We start from the raw sequence: 18,598 nt of genomic DNA, 5'->3' as shown, positions 1-18,598 counted from the left end.
TATCCAGCTGTTGTAAGACTATTGAACGATAAGATGGACTCTTGACCTCACAATCTACCTCGTCATTGGTATTGGTTCATTATTGTCACTTGTACTGAGGTACAGTGGAAAACTTGTCTTGCATACCGATCGTACAGGTCAATTCATTACACAGTGCAGTTACATTGAGTTAGTACAGAGTGCATTGAGGTAATAGTAACTGACATAGAATTTAAGTTTAAAAGGGTAGAACTATTATAGTAAGGGTAATGAGTAGATCTGTAGAGAGCAGCTTGCAACGAGTTGCCACACTCCGGTGCCATATTGCATGAAGTGCCTTGCACCTTATTGTCTGCCTGCACTGCACTTTCTCTGTAACTGTAACACTTTATTCTGTATTCTGTTATTCCTTTCCCTTGTACTACCTCAATGTACTGCTGTGGTGAAATGATCTGTATGGACGACATGCAAAACAAAGTTTTTCACTGTACCTCGGTACATGTGACAACAATAAACCAATACCACAGAGTGGAGAAATGCCAAACTACTTATGAAAGTGTACCTGTCCGGGCAGCTGTTGTGACGGTCCTGAGTATGTCAGTTATTGCTTCATCTTCCTGCACTCACCATTCCGCTGACCATGTGGTTCAACTGAATTGTGACTAAAACTGATCTATAGCAGACTGAACTTTCTCACCAGTTGTGTTGCTTTCCTACTGAGCAATGCTGCAGTTAGAAATATAATCCTAGAATGGGAAGGGATCACTCTGCTCTTCAAATCCCTGCCTGCTGTTAAGTACAATTCTGTCTAACATTTGATATTGGTTTATTATTGGTAAATTGGTTTATAACTGTCACATGTACTGAGGTACAGTTTAAAAAAAACTTTGTTTTGCATGCCATCTGTACAGATCATTTCATCACATCAGTGCATTGAGGTAGTACAAGGGAAAACAATAACAGGATGCAGGATATACTGTTACAGTTACAGAGAAAGTGCAGTGCAGGCAGTCAATAAGATGCAAGGCAATGACGAGGTAGATTGTGAGGTCAGGAGTCCATTTTATCGTACTAGGGGACCGTTCAATTGTCTTGTATCAGTGGGATAGAAGCTGTCCTTGAGCCTGGTGGTACGTGCTTTCAGGCTTTTGTATCTTCTGCCTTATGGGAGGGGGGAGAAGAGAGAATGTCCGGGGTGGGTGGGGTGTGAGATTATGTCGACTGCTTTCCCGAGGCAGCGAGAAGGATATGGAGGCCCCTATAGTTTCCCCAGCAGTTTTCTGAAATGTGATGAGCATCTCTGTAACTCCATAAGCAAAAGCTGGAAATGTTCTACAAGTGGTGGAGTGGGTGGAGCTGCTGCCTCACACCACCGGAGACCCGGCTTCAATCCCGACCTCCAGTGCTGTCTGTGTGGAGTTTGCATGTTCTTCCTGACGCTGTGTGGGTTCCCCCCGGGTGCTCTGGTTTCTTTCCACGTCCCAAAGACGTGTGGGCTAATTGCCTGCTGTAAATTGCTCCTAGTGTGCAGGTGAGTGGTGGAGTCTGGGGGGGAAAGACATGGAACATAGAACAGTACGGCACAGGAACAGGCCCTTTGGCCCACCATGTCTGTGCTGGCCATGATGTCAATCCAAACTAATTCCATTTGCCTGAACGTGGTTTGTAACCTTTCATTCACTGCCTGTTCATGTGCCTCTCTAAATGCCTCTTAAACATTGATACCGTGTCTGCTTTCACCACTTCCCCTGGCAGTGTGTTCTAGGCACCTACCGCTCTCTGTGTTTTTAAAAAAAACTTTCCCCTCTAATATTTGGCATTTCCACCCTGAGGGGGAAAAAGGCACTGACTATCGACCTATCTATGCCTCTCATAATTTCATAGACTTCTACTGGGTCACTCCTCAGCCTCCGACGCTCCAGAGAAAATGGAGTCATGAAAATGAGGGGAGAATGAGGGCAGGCACGGTAGTGTAGTGGTTAGCGTATCGCTATTACAGCGCCAGCGACCAGGGTTCAATTCCAGCCGCTGTCTGTAAGGAGTTTGTACGTTCTCCCTGTGTCTGCATGGGTTTCCTCCCACTTTCCAAAGACGTACGAGTTAGGAAGTTGTGGGCGTGCTACGTTGGTGCCGGAAGTGTGGTGACACTTGTGGGCTGCCCCCAGAACACTCTACGCAAAAGATAGATTTCACTGTGTGTTTTGATGTACATGTGACTAATAAAGATATCTTATCTTACCTTAATAAGATGGGATTTATGTAAATTGGTGCTTGATGGTCAGTGCAGACTCAGTCGATCATAGCACTTGAGTCCAGATGAAGGGTTTCGTCCTGAAGCATTGTTGTTGGGACCTGTTCCTGTGCAGCAGTATGTCTCTGCGACTTGATCCGAAATAGTCTCTTGTAGGATTGTTGGAAAGACCAAAGAATTGGAACTCGTTGAGTAGACCCAGCTGAGTTGCCTGAATTGCCTTGAGCTGTGTTGTAGGTCTCCAACTTTTTCTGGTGTGCTTTCCCATTGGAAGAAATGAGTGGCATTGAAACACATCAGGGAGCTTCATAGAGTAGAAACTGAGAAGTTCTTTACCCTGGGGGATCTCGAACTACAGAGCAAAGCCTTGGAATGAGGGGTCATGCCTTTCATATGAATTTGAGGATGAATTTCTTTCAGAAGATATGAATATTTGGATTTCTGAGGTTAGAGTTATTAAGGATATTCAAGGATGGGGTAAATTGGTTTATTATTGTCACATGTACCAAGGTACAGTGAAAAACTTTGTTTTGCGTGCTGTCCATACAGATCATTTCATCACATCAGTTTATCGAGGCAGTACAAGGGAAAAGCAATAACTGAATGTAAAGTGTTACAGTTACAGAGTGCAGTGCAGGTAGGCAATAAGGTGCAAGGCCATGACGAGGTAGATTGTGAGGTCAAGGGTCCATCTTATTGTTCAATAGTCTAATAACAGCAGGATAGAAGCCTGGTGGTACATGCTTTCAAGCTTTTGTATCTTCTGCCCAAAGGGAGGGGGGAGAAGAGAGAGTGTCCGGGGTGGGTGGGGTCTTTGATTATGTTGGCTGCTTTACCGAGGCAGTGAGAAGTGTAGACAGATTCCGCGGAGGGGAGGCTGGTTTCCGTGATGTGCTGAGCTGTGTCCACAACTCTCTGTAGCTTCTTGTGGTCCCGGGCAGAGCAGTTGCCGTACCAAGCCGTGATGCATCCAGATAGGATGCTTTCTATGGTGCATCGATAAAAGTTGGTGAGGGTCACATTATGTATTGTGGGGTCCTGAGTGAAAGTGGAATTGATTAGATCACCCATGATCTTGTGGTGAAGGGGGTCGAATAGTCATCTCCTTCTCCCAGTTCTTGTGTTCCTGTGAGCACGTGGTTTGAGAAAACAACCAGCAACAACTGTCGTTTTTTGCATGTCATTGCAGTGGAAGCATTGTTTTCCTCCTCAAGTCAAAGGACTTGTTTACAGACAGCATTCCCAGACAGGGGAATCTTCCTTAACATAAAGGTTTGTTACTCTACTATTGCTGAGCTGCTTATAATTTTGTTATAAGGTATAATTTTTAAATGAGTGTTTTAATTATTTCTGACGCGCCTTAGACTTTGTGGTTTGTTAACATCAAACGTGGGTTAAAGATTAAAATTAAACATATGCTCAAAAACCTAGGCTGATTCTCCTGTACCAGGGAGTTAGTTTGGGCTGCTGCCTCTTGGATGAAGTGTTAAACACCAGAGCAACACACAAGATGCTGGAGGAACTCAGCAAGTCAGGCAGCATCTGTGGAGGGAAATGGACAGTCAACGTTTCAGAATCAGATTTATTATCACTGACTTGTATGTCGTGAAGTTTGTTGTTTTGCAGCAGCAGTGCAGTGCAAGACATAAAAATAATGAGGAATAAATAAAAAAATAAAAAGGAATAAGGAGGTATTGTTCATGGACTGTTCAGAAATCTGATCGTGGAGGGGAAGAAGCTGTTTCTCAATCATTGAGTGTGGGTCTTCAGGCTCCTGTACTTCCTCCCTGATGGTAGTAATGGGAAGAGGGCATGTCCCAGATGGTGAGGATCCTTAGTGATGGATGCCGCCTTCTTGAGGCGCCGTCTTTTGAAGATGTCCTCTGGTGGGGAGGGTTGTGCCCGTGATGGATTTGGCCGAGTCTACAGCCCTCTGCAGCCTCTTGCGATCCTGCGCATTGGAGCCTCCATACCAGGCTGTGATGCAACCAGTCAGAATGCTCTCCACCCTACATCTGTAGAAATTTGCAAGTGTCTTTAGTGACGTACCGAATCTCCACAAACTCCTGATGAAGTAGAGCCACTGGTGTGCCACCTTCGTGATTGCATCAATGTGTTGGGCCCAAGACAGATTTGGGTTGAGACCCTTCACCTGGACTGAAAGATAGGAGAAAGAGGGGAGATAACCAGTATAAAGAGGTGGGGGGAAGGGGTGGACTAAGAGCTGGAAGGCGATAAGTGGATCCAGGTGAGCAGGGGATTGAGTAGATGGAAGGAGGAGAGAGTGGAAGTAACGATGAGGCTGGGAGGTGATAGGTGGGGGTAACAGAGGGCTGCAGATGCTGGATCCTGATAGGAGAGGAAGGTGGAGCATGGAACCAAGTGAGAGAGGTGGGGAGGGGACCTAGTGGGAGGAGTGTGTGGATGATGGGGAGATGGAGTGTGTGTAGGAGGTCTTGGGTGGATCAGGAGGAGAGAGAAAGGGACAGAAGGGGAGCAGGTTACCTGAGACTGGAGAAGTCAGTGTTCTTGCCGTCGGGTTGGAGACTGCCCAGGTGGAATATGAGGTGCTGTTCCTCTAATTTGTGTTTAGCCTCACCCTGGCAAGTTAAACGCAGCCTCGGTCTACCCTCTCAAGAGCACACAGAACATCCTTCATTTTATAAACATCCTTTATTTTGAAATAGAGCAGCGGAGGTTCTCCCTCAAACAGCATCAGTGAAAAACATGTGATTTGGTTCAGATGAAAGATCTCGACCCGAAGCGTCAACAGTCCATTTCCCTCCACAGATGCTGCCTGACCCGCTGAGTTCCTCCAGCTCCTTTGTGAGTTGCTCCAGATCCCAGTATCCGCCGTCTCTTGTGTCTCCATATGATTTGTTTGTGGGGGCTTGCTGTGCACAAATTCAGTGTGCATTGCAAGGTTTACACTGTGGTACTGTAGGTATCAGTACAGTGCAACACCCTAGTTGTTGTGTTGGAGATTATGTTGTTCTCTTCTGTAGCTCTGTCATCAGGGATGGGACCACATCCACCCAGAAGAGCCCACAGTCAGTCTCTGGTCTGTATTTTACACAGAAGCACAGACACATTGGTCTTGTGCAACAAGGTCAGTGATGGAGACAGGGTAAGAGAGATTAAATAACAAGTAACAACAGCAAAGGTTGTGCAAGTCAAGAGGGTGTAGTGTAGCTTGTACCATTGTGTAACTGTGGAGCTATAATCCTATAGGTGTTGAAGCCAGGTAGTTGCATCGAGGATGGCAGACGATATCAGTGTGATACCTGCTTCATGCTTGTGGGCTGTGTGTCTGTGGAGTTCCTGGGCACCAAAGTCACATTGAAGAAGTTCTTCATTTTGCATTTGTATATCAATTGTCCACATCTGGCACAATTTCTGTGGAAGTGATTTAGAGATGAGCAAAACATACGTGGGAGATGAAAGTGAGGGACCCCACACATCGCGCCATTCACGTCCGCGCTTGAGACTTTGTGTGAGTTTCCTTCAGCTTTCTGGGTTGTGTCAGAGGTGAAATGGCCTTGCTGGAGATCGAGTGACTTGAGGCACTGATGGGAACGTTGGTGATGGGGTGGTGGCAGGGGAGTAGGGAGGTGTAATTTATTTTCTTCATCTTTTGGGTTTCGGGGAGGGTTACTGTGTTATGATGCATGGATGGGGGAGCCACATTCGCCTCCTCCGACTCACCACCATACAGCATTGAGTTGGACCTTGGCAACAGAAGATCTGCTGGAGAAACAGGTCATGATGCAGTGTTTTGACCCGAAGCATCAACAATTTCTTTCCCCTCCCAGAGATGCTGCCTGACCCGCTGAGTTCCTCCAGCAGATTGTTTGTTGCTCTAGATCCCAGCATCTGCAGTCTCTGGACATTGGCAAGGTGGTCGAGGCTTACCGAAACACAAGACGCAGCTGTTAACTGTTCAAGGGCCACCGACAGTGTCCACAGTACTGATGTAAATGCTCTGCAAATTGTCTCTGGGTCAGATTACCCCTTGTCCTTGCTGCCTTTACCTTGCCTTGTAAGGTTAGCGTACGCCCCAGCATCATGTTGTGATAAATTTAGTTCCACACAACATCGTGTGTCAAAGGGCGTGTTCCTGCGCTGTACTGTCCTTTGTTAAATAGATAGGAAAGGTTTAGAGGGATATGGGTCAAACGCAAGCAAACAGGACCAGCTCAGTTAGTCAACTTGGGTGGCATGGACGAGTTGGGCCGAAGGGCCTGTTTCCATGCTGTATGATTCTACTCTGACTCTACACTAGAATAGCCCTGTGTCTCACATTGTCACTGAAGAAAGCCACATTCAAGGTTTTGTTTGTGCTTCTGGAATCGGGATGGAGGGTCATGAGGTAAAGAGGGTGGTAATGGGAGGGAGCAGTGTGGGGAAGCATGGAAATCTTGATCAAGAAAGATCCCACGGCTTGGGAAAGTGGGGGGGGGAGGAAAGGCGGGAAAGTGGGGGGGAGGGAAGGCGGAAAGGTTCTGTCCCATGTGTGCTGTCCACTACCTATCACAGGATTCCTAACCCTAAATATTTACTTATTAACTCCCCATCTTCAGATGCTTTTATCAATAGTTTTAAATCCTCCTCCTCTGGTTACTGACCTCCTGCTGTAAAACAAAACTTTCACCTCATTTTCTGCATCCAAAAAACTAAGATAATTTGGGCTATTGATAGAGATCACTTGGCATCCTCAAGTTGCTATTGGTAGGTGCAGAGATGGTCATTATAATGCAATGCAGGTCCTTGTGTCTGGAGGGCTGGAGTACAAGTAGATAGAAGTTGTGTGTAAAGCCCTGGGTAGACTACCCTTGGAGCACCATGCGCAGGTCTGGTGCCCATACCTGAGGAAGAAAGGACAGCTTCCCTACGGAGTGCGAGCAGCTTAGATTCATCAGTGTGTCCAAGGGCTAGGCTTGTGCTCTCTGCCGATGCTGGAATCTGGAGCAACACACACATTGCTGGAGGAACTCGGCGGGTCAGACGGCATCTGTGGAGGGAAATGATGAAGGGTCTTGACCCGATACATCGACTGTCCATTTCCCTCCACAGATGCTGTTGAGTTCCTCCAGCGTTTTATGTGTTAATTGTTCCCTGCAGCTTAGTTTAGGGGTGTGATTTAATTGAAGTATTCCCGATATTTTGGGGAACCAATAATCTCTCTGCCCCCCCCCCCCTTTCTCTGGGATGTAGAGGACAAGAGGGCAGCGCATAAAGGTCGGAACTGGTTAGGAAACACCTAACACAGAGTATAATAGGATTTTGGGACACGCCTGTAAACAATAATTGACACTGGCCAGTGGTATAACCAATATTGTTATCCCCACCTCTCCCATCTGGCTGCCCCACCTCCCTTATTTGGTTCCATGCTGTACCTTCCTCTCCTATCAGATTCCACTGTCTGTCACCTCCACCCATCACCTCCCAGCCTCTGTCGCTATTCCCACTCTCCCATCTGCCGATCGCCCCTCCTCACCTCGATCCACCTATTGCTTGCCAGCTCTTGCTCCACCCCTTCCCCTTTATACTGGGCCTTCTCCCCTCTTATCTCTCAGTCCAGATGAAGGGTCTGAAGACCCAAAACGTCGACTGTCCATTCCCCTCCACAGATGCTGCCTGACCCACTGAGTTCCTCCAGCATTTTGTGTGTTGCTCCAGTTTCCAGCATCTGCAGTCTCTTGTGTCTCCCATAACCAATAGCATTAGACGGGTGTATGGAGCTGGGTCACACAGTGACCCTCCGGCCACTGCCTGTAAGGAGTTTGTAAGTTCTCCCAGTGTCTGCGTGGGTTTCCTCCGGGTGCTCCGGTTTCCTCCCGCATTCCAAAGGCGTATGGGTTAGGAAGTTGTGGGCATGCTATGTTGGTGCCAGAAGCGTGGCGACACTTGCGGACTGCCCCCAGAACACTCTACACAAAAGATGCATGTCACTGTGTGTTTCGATGTACATGTGGCTAATAACGATATCTAATCTTAAGTCTTCCCTATGATCTGATGTGCAGTGGCACACGTTCAAATGATCAACTTCAAGTTTATTGTGCCGATGAAGGGTCTCGACCTGAAACATCGACTGTTTATTTCCCTCCACAAATGCTGCCTGACCCGCTGAGTTCCTCCAGCACTTTTTGTGAGTGTTGCTTCAGATTCCAGCATCTGCAGAATCTCTTGTGTCTAATGAATTGCCATGGGCATAGACACACAGGGTATAAATGCCATGAAAATTAGCTTCATGCAGCAGCAGCACAGTGCATTACAAGACGAGGGCAAACATAAGCTAACATAATCATAACTTAACATAACTTATATCTAATTTACAAATGGCATCCTGTTATACTTTGAGCCTCCATATCCCAGCACCAAATCCCTCCTCCTCTGCCCAGAAGCTGCGTGCGTGCTATAGGAGGGAGACAAGGTCAGAGGATTTGTGGCAAAGTGCCAGTGCTTTTGAGTGCATGACCTGCTATGTGCATTATTCAGTGAACAAAGGCCCTCAGCATGTGCATTAAACTGAATTTAAAATGCACTTTAGTGAATGCGTCATTCAGACCACTAATCAACCCAAAGAAACTTATGGTTCAGAGCTGCCAGGAACTAGGTGTTTTACAGCCTGCATACAGAAGGCCTGGCTTGTAGCTTTGCAGTTAACGAACAAGTACAGTTTATTACAGCAGGAGAGCATTGACCTGAGGCCAGAGTTGTAATTGCATTGAAATGTGGGGAAGGGGACTGCAGGGGTCTTGCGTGTTCTGGTTCCCCGGACGGAGGAAATGGAGTAATTAGTCAGAGTGGGGAAAGGGGGTTGGGGGGTGAGGAGAGAAGAGAGAATTGGAATCTAGAACTGGGGCATAGCTCCAGGATAAAGAGCCATTCATTTAACACACTGACTGAAACTCCAGAGAGTTGGAATCTAGAACCAGAAGTGTGTATGCAGAATAAAGAGTCATTCATTTAAGACTGAGATGAGATGGGGTTTCTTCATTAGGAAGTAAGTCTTCAGAATTCACTACCCCAGCAGTCATTAAGTATGTGAACATGGAACATAACAGCACAGTACAGGCCCTTTGGCCCACAATGTTGTGCCGACATTTTATCCTGCTCAAAGATCTATCTCACCCTTCCCTCCCACATAGCCGTCCATTTTTCTATCATTCATGTGTCTATCTAAGAGTCTCTTAAATGTCCCTGCCCCCACAACCTCTGCCGGCAGTGCGTTCCACGCACCCACCATTCTCTGTGTTAAACAAACTTACCCCTGACATCCCCCTTATCCCTTCCTCCAGTCAGCTTAAAATTATGTCCCCTCGTGTTAGCCATTGTCGCCCTGGGAAAAAGTCTCCGACTGTCCACTCGATCTATGACTCTTATCATCTTGTACACCTCTATGAAGTCACCTCTCATCCTCCTTCTCTCCAACCTATCTGAAAGGTTTAGGGGAGGCGAGAGGTCGTGGGGAACAGGCAGGAAAGTAGCCAAAAACCAGTTCAGCCACAAGCTTATTGAATGGTGGTACGTGCCCTTAAATGCAGACACAAGAGACTGCAGATGCTGGAATCTGGAGCAAAAAATGAGCTGCTGGAATCTGGACCCACTGAGTTCCTCCAGCAGTTTGTTTTTTGCCGTTTTTATCCTTAAATGCATTGGGTTCAAATGCATCTTCTGCTGGAGATGAAGGGTCTTGACCTGAAATGTCGACTGTCCACTTCTTTCTGCAGATGCTGCCTGACCCACTGAGTTCCTCCAGCTGTTTGTTTTTTACTCCAGATTCCAGTCTCTTATGTCTCCATCTTCTACTGCTGAAGTTTCTGACACTTAGACTGTTGGTGAGCTGAGATATTGCAACTCCATTGCCATCAATACTGCCCACAGCACAAGGCGGTTGTGGTCAATGGGGAAAATATTATGTTGCTTTGTAACTCAGCTAGTCTAGTGTTGGGGTGAGACCATAGATTGTAGAGTCCATATTCAATCTCCGTTCTGTTCTGGAATTGGTAGCTGCAACAATATGAAACAAATTAGTTCATGTTCACAGTTAGGGCGAGAGAGGCAATTCTGAAATTTTTCGCTTAATCAGACCAAATCAGAAATGCGATTTTAATGTCCCCCTTTCTTTAAAATCTTTGTGTGTAGGGAATGATCTGTGAAACGATTCCTGCTTTAAGTTGTTAGTTATCCTTAAAACGTTCTCTCCTTAAGCTTGGTCAAGTAGGGAACTTGACTGAAATCTTCAAAGCTGATTGGACAGTCATATTTGTCCAGCATTTTCTGCCTTTCAAATGTTACGGAACTACTGAAGAAAAAGCTTATTTTTTGGACGCCATTAGGTGACAGCAGCAGGGAAACAGATACGGAGTTTATCTGCTGCTTGTTTTATCTCTGCACTGGACCAGACCAAATGCAACAACTCAGCTGACCTCTGGTGCCTTCACAACAAATTGTATTTATGTAGCAGCCCCAACAATAACAATGGCTGAGGGCCACTCACACGACCATTGTCAAAGACAATTTGACATCTATCATGTGGGGAAATGTTAAGATGGGTGATTAAAAGTTTGGTCAGAGAAATAGGTTTTGGAGAGCAAGTTGGGAGGGCCGGACAGATGTGGGGAGGGAATACAAGGGGTTGGGAACTGACTTGGAGGGGTGGACAGATGTGGGGAGGGAATACAAGAGGTTGGAAACTGAGTTGGGGGGTGGACAGATGTGGGGAGGGAATTGAAGAGTTAGGAGCTCAGCATGGTGACTGATGATGGAGTGATTAAAATTGCGAGGAGTCAAGGGGCTGAATTTAAAGGACCACAGAGACCTCGAAGGGTTGTACGGGAGCACTGGAAAAATCTTCATGTAAGAAAACAAAAGGCAATTTCAACAATCCAGGAGCTGAGCCAACCAACGTTCCAGGGTGGATACAAGGGTTAAAGGTTCAGAAACTTGGCTGATGGTCAAATAGGTTGTGAAGAGTCTGTGACTACGGTGTGAAGGACTTTCACCTGAGCTTGCGGGCAGTGGTTCACAGCCCTGTATAGTATCCAGGCTGAACACATTGAAGATTGCACTGACAGTCATAGAGTTATAAGGCACAGAAATGGGCCCTTCGGCACAACTCGTCCAAGTTGCCCAACTGAGTTTGTCCTATTTGCCTGCGTTTGGCCCATATCCCTCTAAACCTTTCCTATTGGACAGGCACAGTAGTGTAGCAGTTAGCATAATGCCATTACAGCGCCAGTGACCTGGGTTCAATTCCGGCCACTGTCTGTAAGGAGTTTGTACGTTCTCCCCGTGTCAGCGTGGGTTTCCTCCGGGTGCTCCGGTTTCCTCCTGCATTCTAAAGACGTACGGGTTAGGAAGTTGTGGGCATGCTATGTTGGCACCGGAAGGGTGGCGACACATGCTGCGCAATAAGATGCATTTCACTGTGTGTTTCGGTGTACACGTGACTAATAAAGAAATCTTATCTTATATCCACGTACCTGTCCAAATGTCTTTTAAATGTAATTGTACCCACCTCTACCACTTCCTCTGGCAGCTCATTCCACATACCCACCACCCTCTGTGCGGAAAAGTTGCCCCTCTGGTCCTCTTTAAATCTTAACCCTCTCATGTTAAACCTATGCCCTCTAGTTTTTGACTCACCTATCCTAGGAAAGACTGTGACCATTCACCTTATCAGTGAGAGTGTGCTGCATTATAGGAGGTACCCGTTTTCAGACGACACATTAAACCAAGCTTCTAGCTGTTGTGTTGGTCTGGTGTATAAGATCTAATCGCTATTTTTAAGGGAAGATGAAGTTATCCCCAGTGTTCTGGTCCATGTTTAACTCTCAGCCAGCATAACCAGAGCAGACTCTTGCTCACCATCCCAATACTTTTACTGTGAGGTCATTCTGTGCACAAATCAGGAGCATTAGAACTGTGACAACACTTCACAATATCTCTGGATGGCCCTAAAGTGGCTTGGGACCGGTTGAGATTGTGGCAGACATTGTAATGAAGCTGGGATTTAATTGGCGCTTGTCACAAACCCTAGAATTAAATAAATGCATGTTTGTTGTAATGATGTACAAGGAGGTTGTTCGGCTCATCAGATCTCTGCTGGCTCCTGGAGGATCTATCCTATTACCTGCATTCTCCCTCTCCTTCCCTGTATCCCTGCAACTTATTCTCTCTCACACATGCTCATCAACTCCCCTTTGATTCTTTTTGCCATTGACCTTCACCAAGAGATAGTTTAATTATCCACTATAAATTATCAGCACATCTTTGGGATGTGGGAGGAAACCAGAGCACCCAGGGGAAACCCAAGCAGTCACAGGGAGAATGTACAAACTCCACACAGACAGCATCGGAGGTCAAGATCGAAGTTGTGAGGCTGCTGCTCTTCTATTTGTGCAATCCTTAATTGTGTTAAGATTTTTGAATTCCTCACCTTGCCCAGAGCATAAATTCAATGTTTATCTGACCCTGAAGTCTTGTAAATCCACTTTGCTGGATCATCCCTAATTGTAATCAATGCTTCATTGAATCTGTGTCCCCATAACCCTCACCTACTCTAAACCGTCAACATTCTTAATAACTTCTGGCATAGAGAATTTCAAGACTTCACTAAAGAGCAGAAATTCCTCCCTCATTGCAGTCTTAAGTGAGCAGTTGTTTATCCTGGACCTATGCCCCTGGTTCTAGGTTCCGACTCTGTCTCCTCTCCCTCTCTCCCCCAACAGTTCTGAGCCTGTGTTGTGATTGTCTGCTCCCGATTTATTCCTGTTCTGTTTGACTCATTGAGCCTCCTTGCTGTTTTCAGACTCGCTATGAACGAGGAGCAGTTTGTTAACATCGACCTGAACGACGATGATATCTGTGGTGTCTGTAAGCTGGAGACGGCGAAGGAGATGCTTTCGTTCTGCCACGTTTGCTTCGAGCTCAGCATTGAAGGTGAGAGTGGTCTTGAATGGGGTAACCAGGGAAGGGTAGAGAAACCATTATATTGTTGAAGACATTACACTACTTGTTATAGTGGTGCCATCAGTCTGTGTTAAAACATTGTGCCCTGAGCAGAGGCTGTAAAGTGACTATGGGTCTAGGCTGAAGGTTAAGGAATTATTGTCTGACAGTTGGAATGTAAATAGGAGCAGAAGGTCCGATTAGATCACAGCCTTTCATCACTTGCTGCTGTCTACTTCTCCTGACTCTGTAATAACTCTTGTTTTAACAACAGTCCGCCTTGATTTTGGAATTTACGCAATTGACCCCCAGCCTCAACGACTTTACAAAGGAAGAGAGTTTCCACTATCCTTAAAGTTAATATTTTACTTAGAAACCTTTGTCAGAATCCTGCTAATGCAACATTTTGGACTGGATGGTAAGGCATAAAACATGAACACAAAGCTTTATCTTAGGAAAGGAGTCTGTGACCCAAAGGACTTAGATCCCAAGTCGTGGCTCCCTAAGAACCAGCCACAGACGTTGATGTCAAAGGCTGTAGCCTTTGTCTGCTCTTCCCTCCAAACCACTACCCAACCCAATGAGGAATTCAGTCTGCCACCTCAAATTTTTCTAGTACCGAAACAGGCCATTCAGCCCATCATATCCATGCTCCTATTTTAACTCACACACTTTTTCGTCCAGTCTTGGCCATCCCTTCTCTTTCTCGCCATCTCTCACCTGTGTCGAGATTCCATTTGGTGATACTCTGAAGCACATTGGGACATATTACAATGAAAGCTGCAATAGAAGCTGTAACCAGCTTACACTTAGATGTGTTGGATTTAACTGGTAATTGGATTATTATTTGTCACATGTACTGATGCAGTAAAAAGCTTTTGTTTGCATTCCATCCAGACAGATCATTCCACACATAAGCACATCAAGGTAGTAAAAGGGAAAATAACAGAATGCAGAATATAGTGTTGCAGTTGTATAGAAAGTGCAGTGCAGGTAGACTAGTAAAGTGCAAGGGCCATGAAGAGGTAGATCGAGAGTACACAAGAGGTTTATTCAAGATTCTGATAACAGTGGGATAGAAGCTGTCCTTGAGCCTGGTGGTGCGTGTTCTCAAGTTTTTATACCTTCTGCCTGATCGGAGGGGGGAGAACAGAGAGTGACTGGAATGGCAGGGGTCTTTGATTATGTTCGCTGCTTTCCTGAGGCAATGGGAAGTGTAGATAGAGTCTTTGGAGGGGAGGCTGGTTTGCGTGATAGACTGAGTAACTCTTTACAATTCCTTAGGGTCCTGGGCAGAGCGGTTGCCACACCGAACCATGATGCATCCGGATAGGATGCTTTCTCTGGTGCATCTGTAAAAATTGGTGAGGGTCATCGGGGACATGCTGTATTTCCTTAGCCTTTTGAGTTAGTAAAGACACTGGCATGCTTTCTTGGTCATAGCACCCATGTGACTGCATGGTGTCTTGGTATGTTCTAGTGGTTAATAGGTGCAAGTCCTATTTGTTTCACTTTCCGACCTCTTATACATGTGCCTGTGTTTGCTGTGTATCTGAATGGGGAGAAAAAGAATAGCTTATCAAGATATCAGAAGGCTCCAGCTGCTGTGGGCTCTGTGTGCACGACCTCTCTAGGTAAAGTAGAGGTTAAAGCAGAATTAGGTTTATTTATGACATGAAATTTGTTGTTTTGCAGCAGCAGTACCATGCAAAGGCATAAACATTACTATAAAGTACAAAAAAAGATAGTACCAAACAAAAAGGAATAACAAGGTAGTGTTCATGGACTGTTCAGAAATCTGATGGCAGAGGGGAAGAAGCTGTTTCTGAATCATTGAGTGAAGGTCTTCAGGTTCCTGTACCTCCTTTCTGATGGTAGTAACAAGAAGAGGGCATGTCCTGGATAGCGAGAGTCCTTTAGTGATGGATGCTGCCTTGAGGCTCCACCTCTTCAAGATGTCCTTGATGGCGGGGAGGGTTGTGCCGAGATGGAGCTGGCTGAGTCTACAACCCTCTGCAGCCCCCTTGCGATCCTGTGCATTGGAGCCTCCATACCAGGCTGTGATACAACCAGTCAGAATGCTCTCCACTGTACATCTGTAGAAATTTGCAAGAGTCTTTGGTGACATACCAAATCTCCTCAAACTCCTAAACAAAGTCCAGCCACTGGCGTGCCTTCTTCATGATTGGCATGAACATGTTGGGCCCAGGATAGATCCTCTGAGATGTTGACTCCCAGGAACTTGAAGCTGCTCACCCTTTCCACTGCTGACCCCTCAATGAGGACTGGTGTGTGTTCTCCTGACCTCCCCTTCCTGAAGTCCACAATCAATTCCTTGGTCCTTGCTGACGTTGTGACATCACTCAACCAGCCGATCTATCTCACTTCTGTACACCACCTCATCGCCATCTGAGACTCTGCCAACAACAGTGGCATCGTTGGTGAGTTTATAGATGGTGTTTGAGCTGTGCTTAGCCACACAGTAAACGTAATTTACTGTCAGGTTATTGAGAAAACATGTGTTTCAGTTCTTGGAATTTTTAAATCAACAAAAGAAAACTTTTCGATGATGAATGATTTATACTTTGTTTCAGAGTAAAGTACGTCAACAGTTGATGGTGCTTTCCACTGTATAGAGGGTGTGGCCTGTCTTTGTGGTATTTGGGGTTTCCTATTCTTTCAAACATTTCAGACTTTCAAACAAGCTTGACATTTCTCTAACTCTATTAGTCAACAGCAGGAACCTTGTGTATAAAATAGAAACAAAATGCTGGAAATGTTTAGCAGGTCAGGCAGCACTTGTAGAAAGAGAAACTGAGTTTGTTGTCTTCAGGAAGAGGGGACAGTGCACACGCTCCTATTTTCCTGTTTACATCAACGGTGCTGAGGCCAAGAGGGTTGAGAGCCAGCGATGCCCAGATCCCAAACAATATACAAATCAAAATAAAACTGCAGATGCCCAAAATCTGAAATAAAAACAAAATGCTCGAAAACACTCAGCAGGTCAGGTAGCACCTGTAGAGAGAGAAAAAGAGTTAACGTTTCAGGTTGCTAGGAGTGAGTGTCACCAATAGCCTGTCCTGGCCCAACCACGGGCAGGAAAATGCACCGGTGCCTCTACTTCCTCAGGAGGTTAAAGAAATTTGGCAAGTGCCCTTTGACCCGCACCAATTTTTATCGATGCACCATAGAAAGCATCCTATCCAGATGCCTCACGGCTTGGTATGGCTACTGCTCCGCCCAAGACCGCAAGAAACTGCAGAGAGACTTTGTTTGTGGATCTGGTGGTGATTCTGTAGAGGGTAAACCTTATTTAACCAGTTCAAGCTCTGAGTTGAACACCTTTCCAGTGGCCTCTCGTATGTTACACAGTACGTTACGCTGTTGGTATGCTGAAAGCACAACACTCTTTGACCAGTCATCCACATTTAATGCTGGTTTTTGGCTGACCCAGTTGTCCTTTTGTTCCAGTGACTTGTTTCTAAATGAGTTTCGTGCATGTAATGCATTAGATTTTTAATAGTGAAGCCTCTTCTCGTATCTTCCTGTTGACTGATTTTAGCTCTGTGTTTGACTCTGATTCAGAAATGGTTTGCAAAACTTGAATTTTTCATTCATTTGTGGTGTTTCTGTTCTGTTTTATTTCCATCTCCCCCTCCTCCCCCCCCGCCCCCCCCCGACATTGGGATGCTGTTTCCAAGAATTCAAAGTAATTTTTTTTTTTACTACATTCCCCTTCATAGTGTAGATAGCAGCCTGAAGGAGAGTTTAGAAACCACTTGTGTGTTAGTCTTCAGTGGGTATACTTAGACCCAACACAAGACTAGACCTGTGTTCCAGATATTACAGCCTTTGCTTCTTCCCATGATGAATCAAGCTATCATTCTGGATAAGGGAGAATTCGCCTTCCTAAATTTGAAGCACTTTTTTTTAATTTCAAAAATAAATTTTATTCATAAAAATATATGCAAGAAATACAACAAAAAAAAGTGCACGACTCTCTTTACATTCATAGTGTTGTTTAATCTGTATATTATTGGATTTCTACATTGTTAGTGTTAGCTCCTTCTGTGTACTAGGCATCATTGCCACATGAAGATACAAACTTTTGATAGGCCTTTTTGATAGGATAACTTTTGATACAAGCGTTTGATAGGCCTCTACACAGGGCTTAACCCCTCAGTGCCTGGTGGTGCAAAGATCTTATACCTTCCCCACAAAAGCTTTGCGTTGTCTGCACTGATCTTCAGTGCAGTCCTCAGCACCTACTCCTGCAGCCTGGAATGTGCCAGTCAGCAGCACTCCCTTACGAACGTACTGTTGTACTGGGAGATCAACAAGTTTCGGGCAGACCAAAGGGTGTCCTTCACCGAGTTGACGATCTTCCAGCAGCACTAGATGTCTGTCTTGGTGGGTGTCCCTGGTAACAGAGTCCTCTGCTACGCAGCTACTTGGGACCTTGACCAAGACCCTTGCATACTTCTCCAGACCTTCTTTGCAAATGCACAGTCCACAAAGTGGCAGGCGATCATCTCACCCTTATTGCAGGCATCCCGAGGGCAGCGTGCACTGTGGGTGAGGCATCAACGGTATAGGATTTAATGGGGAGGTCCCCTCTCACCACCAGCCAAGTGAAGTCCTGTGTCTGTTGGTGACTTCTGCCGATGAGGCATTCTGTCAAATGGTTTTGCCAGTCGGCTCAGGAAAGTAGCCCACAGGATTCATCATGTCCTTCTCTGCAAGGCCTGGAGGACGTTCCATGCTGACCACTGCCTGATGGACTTCTCGTTTATTTCCTGAGAGAACTTTGCCACACTACCTGTCCTTTGTGGAAAGATCCAAGAGAATGGAAGGTTGCACAGCCAGGAGACCAGGCCCACCCTTTGCAACACTGAATTTGAAACAGTTCCACCCAAGAGACTCAGAGCATTTTCATGTTGGAACATGACCCCTTTCCCAGACAACTGCCAACGGGATGTTTGAGTTACACCTCACAGTAAGGCCTGCTGTAAACAGCTCCCAGGCATAGTGAGACAAATGGACCAGACAGAACTGATTTCAGCTGTGATGTTCCAAAGACAGATGTTTAATGCAAGCTGCTCTGTGAAAGCTCTTCAATTAGTCCTGCTCTGTCCCCACTGTATCTACAGTAAGGCTCAGACAGCATATCTCGTCCTTCCTGTCAGAATATAGTGACAATCTTTATAAGCTCTGTCATAAAGACATCAAAAAATCATTAAAAGGGGATTTAAATAATTAAAACATTTAAAACTCTAACGAAACAATTAAAAACAAGCAAACAAAATAAGTCAAACACAACTTTTTCCTCTGGATCAATGATCTGCTTCAAGTGGATATAATTATCATTCCTTCACCTGATTTCCCTTGCTCTAGGATGAAGGTCTGAAACTC

General features: G+C 45.7%; 1 protein-coding gene across 1 annotated transcript in view; it reads left to right on the top strand.

The window, feature by feature from the left end:
* c4h21orf91 (chromosome 4 C21orf91 homolog) overlaps nt 1–18,598 on the top strand; it is a 36,963-nt gene that overhangs the window by 884 nt on the left and 17,481 nt on the right. The window contains exon 2 of the mRNA XM_052015294.1: nt 13,047–13,177. Coding sequence (XP_051871254.1) covers nt 13,054–13,177 — 124 coding nt within the window. The 5' untranslated portion in view covers nt 13,047–13,053. The remainder of the gene's footprint in view (nt 1–13,046; nt 13,178–18,598) is intronic.

This window comes from Pristis pectinata, chromosome 4 (assembly GCF_009764475.1).
Source record: "Pristis pectinata isolate sPriPec2 chromosome 4, sPriPec2.1.pri, whole genome shotgun sequence".
NCBI lineage: Eukaryota > Metazoa > Chordata > Chondrichthyes > Rhinopristiformes > Pristidae > Pristis > Pristis pectinata.
Note: the sequence above shows the minus strand (reverse complement) of the source record. Positions and strands in the feature narration are given on the sequence as shown.